This window comes from Neofelis nebulosa, chromosome 3 (genome assembly GCF_028018385.1).
Source record: "Neofelis nebulosa isolate mNeoNeb1 chromosome 3, mNeoNeb1.pri, whole genome shotgun sequence".
Lineage (NCBI taxonomy): Eukaryota > Metazoa > Chordata > Mammalia > Carnivora > Felidae > Neofelis > Neofelis nebulosa.
The window spans coordinates 113,992,814-114,000,029 of NC_080784.1; the positions used below are offsets into that span (position 1 = coordinate 113,992,814).

Consider the following 7,216-nt stretch of genomic DNA (forward strand, 5'->3'; position numbering starts at 1 on the left):
TCAGTTTAAAGAGAACACTGGTTTCCACTAGTGCTATTTTCAACATCCTCGAGTAATGAAACTACCCCATCAATGATGTTCTTGCCTAGCACTTGGATGATTTACAAAAAAGTACATTTATGCACAAATTTGGCCACCCTTAACCACTCTAAGGAGAGATGCTGTCCCTTTTTATGGAGTAAGAAACTGAGTCCTACAGTGTAGGTGACTGGCTCAAGGTTACACAGCTAGCTGGTAACAGAAATGGGAATGAAATCAGGTCTTCTGATTCCAAATTCTTCCCTGTTTCTAGCACATACACTACAAGTAACATAAGTAGCCTTAAGACACGCTAAGACATCAATATTATCATCGACATCCAATATTCACAAGTTAATGATGATAAATTTACTATTTCACCTTATCAAATTAATAATGTATTAACTCATTTAACAAGTATTATTACTAAATAATTGTCAGATAAATGTTAATTATTATTTTAATTAACTGAATTATTGGAATAATTTACTAGATTGATAATAAGGATAATAACTTAATGACATAAAAAAACCAATGAGACTTCCTCTCTTATTTTTAAATCCTTTCTTTTTCAAAATGTTATCTTAGAAAGTCCAAATGTTTTTATTCGTTGTTTGAAGTTTCTAGACCGTTTTAAACTGAATTTTTATTGTCAATCAACTTTGGCTGTACTTCAGAAACTTACCCTAGATTCTCACTCCCACCATTATGACCCTGTAGCCTAATACTCTAAAAACCCTCTCTAACCAAAATGTTCTACTTCTCAGCTCCCTTTCACCCCTTCTTTCTTGACACTTCTCTGTTAACTTCATCAAAGCCCTGACCCTTCCATCTTCCTTTGAGACTGTCTACCTTCTTCTCCTGGTTTCTCTCTCTGCCCTGCTCAACCTCAAGCCCCATTGTCCAGAGGTGATAGCCTATTTTCTTATCTCCAGAGCACTCCATTTCTTGCACCCAGAAACTTCTATGGTGTCTCCCAGCAAAACACCAAACCCAAATCAGTGATATCTGTCCAGAGAAATAAGTGTCTCTGAAGACACCACACCAGAGTGACTTGTTCCTACTCACTATATTCCTGTCTCACCTCAGCAAAGCTGAAACCACAGCTACCAACACTCGTACTTGACTGCAATCACCATACTCTCACTTCCTCCGGGTAAAGCAGACAATGAGACCTACTAAGACTCTTAAATCACTCCTGCCCCCCGTTTCCCTGGGATCTTACTCCATGAGCCATCAGAAGCACATTCAAGTTTTTCTCAGTTTGAAGATATAGATAGATAGATAGATAGATGATAGGTAGACAATGATTGATAGATGATTAATGGTGGTGAATGAATGAATACATAGATGTAACTCACTTGATTCTCAGATCCTTAGAAATACAGTACAATGTATCTCCTCATCTTCACAACTTAACCTTTAGGAGGCACTATATTCCAAAGGCTATAGTCTCTATTCCTCATTTTCAAGTCACTTCTCAACCCACTTACAGGGGCTTTTTGTCCCCACTTAAACTTACCACAGAAAATCTCCAATGACCCCCTTAGCTGCCAAATTAGTGGATACTCTTTCATACCACTGCTTAATTGACACTGTGAATTATTCCCTTCTGGAAAAGTCTACACTTCTGTGATTTCTAAGATTTTGAGTAACCTCTTTTCTCTCTCTCTCTCTTTTTTTTTTTTTTTTGTTCTTCTTTTCCTCTGTTCACTGATGAAACATTTGTGTTTCTCAATGTCCTGTCATCAGCTCACTGGTGAACTCATTTTAAATGCTTTCTCTGATTGTCCTCATTCATTCTGGTGCTTTCAACTAGTGTGATCATTCCCAAATACATACATATATATATATATATATATATATATATACTCACAAAGATCTGTACGTATGCATAAAGGTATCTGCAAATGTACATAGGAATGGGTGTGTGTGTGTGTGTGTGTGTGTGTGAATGTGTGTCACTACACACACACAAAAACAAAACAAAAATCCATAAATATCCATAAATGTCTCCAGCCAGTCCAGCTGTCTTCCCCAGGGTTTGGGAATCACAAAATCAGCTGGCTTCTGGAGATCTCTCCCTACACATCCTATGCAGATGTAAACTCAATGCTTTAAAATTGAATGTATTTTTTTTTCTCCCAGATCAGTGCTACATCCATTCAGACCCCTAAATTAAAAACCTCAAATTCATTTTTGACCCTTTTACTATGCATTTCTAATCAAACATAAAGTCTTATTAATTTTATTCAATCAATATTTTTTCCTCTACTTCCCTTGTCTAGAAAAACATCCTGACTCAGTGGGATTACTAAATGTCCAATCCAATCATTACCTCCAAATGGTCCATCATCTGGAAACCACCCAATATGGAAATACCCAGATCACTTGTCTACCTAAAAATCCTGTGTCTCACACAGCCTTCAAGTAATCAAGGCTCAGGGGAAGGGAGAGGGATTTGTAAACCCTGGAGCAAGCTTCTGCCTACTGGAGACCGCTGCTATGTAGAGACCCTGGGTGAAGCCACCATCACCATGTCTGACCAGGAAGCAAAACCTTCAGCTGAGGACTTGGGGGATGAGAAGGAAGGAGAATACATTAAACTCCAAGTCATTGGACAGGAGAACAGTGAGATCCACTTCAAAGTGAAAATGACAACGCATCTCAAGAGGCTCAAAGAAGCATACTGTCAAACACAGGGAGTGCCAGTAAATTCAGTCAGATTTCTCTTTGCAGGTCAGGGAATTGCTGGGAATCACACTCCAAAAGAACTGGGAATGAAGGAAGATGTGATTGAAGTTCATCAGGAACAAACAGGGGGACATTCAATGATTTAGATATTCTTTTTTTTTTCTTTACTCTCAATCCTTTTTTATTTTTAAAAATGTTTTTTTTATAATGTAGGTGTTCAACACAGACTGGAAAACGGGCACCCCATCTCTTTAAAACATCTGATGATTTGAATTCTCGTGTCCATGATTCATTTCCACTTGTTTTCGTTGGGCTGATTTTTGGTGATCAAACTTCAGCCCCCTTCATATTGCACTCTCCTTTTTAAAAATTACATGCGAGCACAGAAAGGCCACCTTTTCCGGGTCTGTGTATTTTCAGGCTTGCAATAAATAAGATCGAAAAATGAGGGTGTTCATAATAACTTTCCAATAGACCCTGAAGTTCCCACATCTGATTGCTTCACTCCTGGACTATGATTGTGGGTGATGGAAGTTTTTCAGAAAACTGAACTGTGAAAAAATGACCTTTCCTTAACTTGAAGCTCCTTTTAAAATGTGAGGGTCTGAACCAAAAGAAGAGAAACATCAGGGGCACCTGGGTGACTCAGTTGGTTAAGCTTTAGACTTTGGCTCAGGGCATGATCTCACAGTTCATGAATTCAAGCCCCCACATCAGGCTCTCTGTTCTCAGCCCAGAGCCTACTTCAAATTTCTGTCGCCCTCTCTCTACCCTTCTCCTGCCCATGCTCTCTCTCTCTCTCTCTCTCTCTCTCTCTCAAAAATAAATAAACATTAAAAAAAAGAGAGAAGAAAAATATCAGACTGGAGTCAAGACATCTGTCAAGAGACAGTGAAAGTGAAGACTAACTCCAAAGATGGCCTCACTGAAGAAAAAGCATTTTAAGATAAAAGAAAGATCTTGTCAGAAGATCCCAGAAAAGTCCTAATTTTCATTAGCAGTTAATAAATTTACTCATGCAGAAGTGTATTCAACAGAACCCTGCTCTTCTTTAATTTTATTTGTACTTTTTGCCCGGGGATATGGGTTTCCAATGGACATTGTCTGTACCACCTTCATTAAAATAAACAAACGATTTGTAAAAGCCATAAAAACAAACAAAAACAAAGACCAAACACAAAACCAAAAATCAAGGCTTATTCCCTGCAACTTCTTTTACCTCATCTCTCCAAGACATATTGAACTGAAGGGCAGACCCAGCTCTGGTGGGGCCCGAAGCAACTACAACGTGGTGAAGGAACCCTTTTTAAGGAAAAAAAAAAAAAAATGATCCAAAAGGAAATATTTATTTCACATGAAAAAAGAAATCACAACAAATGCTGAAACCTGGACATGCAGGTCTCCATCCTGGACCTCTTAGTAGGCAAATAAGCAGAAATGTTGACACAGAAATGGCTCTAGATCTCAACCTGGCCATCCTTTCCACCTAAAGCCTCCACAACCTGCAGCAACTCCTAGAACTCATCAGGGACTGTTCAGGTAAGAGAACCCGATGATGCAACTTGACTGGCTTTCCAGTGAACTCCACTCTCCTTGAACTTTAAGTTCCAGCAAGCTAAACAGTGTTTCAAACACACCCCATCCCCTGTGCTGCCTTTTTTGCCTTTGCTCGTGCATGAAATGCACTTGTCTGTTCCATGCTCTGGACAGCCTTCATCCCTCCATCTTGCCTAAATCATTTTAATTTATTGTTCAACATCTAGCTCAGGTGTTACCTGATTCTTCTAAACTGGGTGACTCCTCTTCTCAGGGTTCTTTTAATTCCAAGTGGAGCTCTTTCCAAATATTTGCAAGGCCCAGGGCAAAAATTCAACCGGAAGCCCTCTTGTTCCCTATCCAAATATTTGAAAGTTACAAACCCAGCTGACAAACTATTAAATAAGATATATTCTTTCCTCCTGCCCTGAGAAATATATCTTCTGGATGGCTGAGTTCAAGGTTAGAATGCTTGAACTCCTGGCAGGTCAAGGCCAGAAAAGGACACACTGGGAGAGCTGGCCCCAGCCCCACCACCACATTGACCTCTCTGCATAACCAGCTCCCTCCCCAAACGTCCTTCCACGCTGCAATAGCTTCCACATACACACACACACACACACACACGTGGACTGCCAGCCCCATCCAAGCTCCATCTTTTACCCTGCAAACAGCTACCCCAGGACTGTCCCTCAGGCCAAGGTGTGTGCATACATACCTGCGGCACAGCCCAGAAAATGGACTTAGGACAAAGGACAGTGCAGAGAATTCCAAGCCCAGTGCATGATCCAGACAGGGAGACAAACTCTGGGTTGATTGCATTCACTTGGCTCTCCAAACTCTCCCACCTATGGGAAGGGCCAGAGCCAAAGCAGAGACCAGAGTGAGGCTTTCTAGAGCACACACAGGCCAGGGCTGGAGCCCCTCTTGCCTGAGACTCAGGGAGATACTGTTTAAGTGAATGATAGATACATCTCCCCGTTAGACTGTGAGCTCTTTATGAGCAACGACTGCTTCTTAATCCATTGTTGCCAACAAACTATCAATGTCTGAAAATAAAATGATAGAATAAATGGATAAAAAAAGGAAGCACACCATACATCTGGGCCTGGAAAGCCTATAAAATCATGATTCTTGGGATGTTTTTGTTCCACATAACGATCTCCACCAGGCTTCCTAACTGATCTCTACGTTCTATTCACAGAGAAAACGCTTCCCGGCAAGAGGTGCGGCTTCTTTAATTAAGCACAGTGCGCTAGAATGACAATTAAAAATACAGTGATTTAAAACATTTAGGTGGTGCTCAGGAATATGCCTGTTTACAACGAGTCTGCCATGAGTCTGCCATACACTGACCAGGATTTGCAAATACAAATACTGGTTGAGGCAACACCAAGAACCATCTTCAGAATGAAGTTCAGTTGTCACTTACCGATAAATACAACTGCCTGGGAGCAGATTCCTCCCTGATTCTGCACTGAGACTCTGAGTGCTGTAAGCACAGGGGAGGGGAGAATAAAAAATGGTAAAAATAAGAGATGATAAAGTCACATAACTTTTTTTTAAAAAATGAATGCAGGGGCACCTGGGTAGCTCAGTCAGTTAAGCTCAGGCCATGATCTGAAGGTTGGGGAGTTCGAGCCCTGTGTGGGGCTCTGTGCTGACATCTCAGAGCCTGGAGCCTGCTTCAGATTCTATGTCTCCCTCTCTCTCTGCCCCTCCCCTGCTCATGCTCTGTCTGTCTCTCTCTCTGTCTCAAAAATAAATAATTAAAAAAAACAAAAAACAAAAACAAAAACGGATGTATAGTACCTAACACACTAACTGGCCCAAAGTAACTGTGCAATATGTGGTAGCTTCAAAGAGGAAGATGACTTTGAAAAGGTCAGTCCCACCCAGTGTGGGTCCTGTTTCTCTTCGGCTGGGCAAAGGCAAAGAGAAACTGTGCAGAGAAGTATTTCTGTCATACACAGCTGCAATTTCGGCTGTCACATCTCAAAAAATTCAAGGAGCATTTTTTAAAACATGTTATTGTTATGAAAGAATTTTGCTCCCAGAGAAATCATTAATCAAAGTATCACTGCAAGCCCTGCACAAAGTCTGTGATGTTTCCTTTTTCATTCAGTTACAGAGGAATGGGCTGCAACACTGGCTGATGGAGTAGAAAGAAAAGGGACGTTGGAATCAAACTCTGGCTTTGAAAAAGATCTTACACCTTGGAAACGTTACTTAGTTTACATTTGCTTTGATTTTCTCCATTCTAAATTGTAGTTAATGATACAATTGTTTGTTTCAGAACTGTTCTTTGAAGTTTAAATGTAGTGGTTTATGTGAAGCACCTGGGGATGAGGATGTTTGATAAATGTAAATAAGTTGTGTCTAAAATACAATAGTCGTTCGTAGGGGCACCTGGGTGGCTCAATGATTGGGTATCAGGCTTCGGCTCTGGTCATGATCTCATGGTTCGTGGGTTCAAGTCCCATGTCGGACTCTGTGCTGACAGCTCAGAGCCTGGAGCCTGCTTCCGATTCTGTGTCTCCCTCTCTCTTTGCTCCTCTCCCACTCATGTCTGTCTCTCTCTGTCTGAAAAATAAAATAAAACTTTAAAAAATTAAAAAAAAAAAAAACAATAGTCATTTGTATGGCATGTCACCCAGGACAAAGATACATTAAAATCAACCATTGCCAACTTGACTTTCTAGTCAACAATCAACTAGTTTTTCATGTACTGGCGTGACTGTTGCTCTCACCAGGTATACTTGTTTAATCATGATGTATGTCTTATTAAGTCTTACTTTGTAGTCTGTAAAACCCTGGATTTTTCACATAAAATTAAGTACGTATACCATTGGTTCATATGTCAGACTGCTTCAATTACTTGACATAAATTATCACATTTAATTGCACATACCAAAGGCAACAAATAAATGCTTGTGTAAATCGGATTTAATTTGGACTTTGATTTGCT

The 7,216-nt window shown here is 40.2% G+C and overlaps 1 protein-coding gene across 1 annotated transcript; it reads left to right on the forward strand.

The window, feature by feature from the left end:
• The first annotated feature begins 2,536 nt into the window (after positions 1-2,536).
• Positions 2,537-2,985, forward strand: LOC131506152 (small ubiquitin-related modifier 1-like). The gene has a single exon (XM_058719710.1). The coding sequence runs from the start codon at positions 2,556-2,558 to the stop codon at positions 2,856-2,858; it is 303 nt and encodes a 100-aa protein (XP_058575693.1). The 5' UTR covers positions 2,537-2,555; the 3' UTR covers positions 2,859-2,985.
• Positions 2,986-7,216: the final 4,231 nt, after the last annotated feature.

What these genes read in the sequence shown, in the direction of transcription:
- LOC131506152 (XM_058719710.1), top strand. Translation starts at nt 2,556, where the DNA reads ATGTCTGACCAGGAAGCAAAACCTTCAGCTGAGGACTTGGGGGATGAG.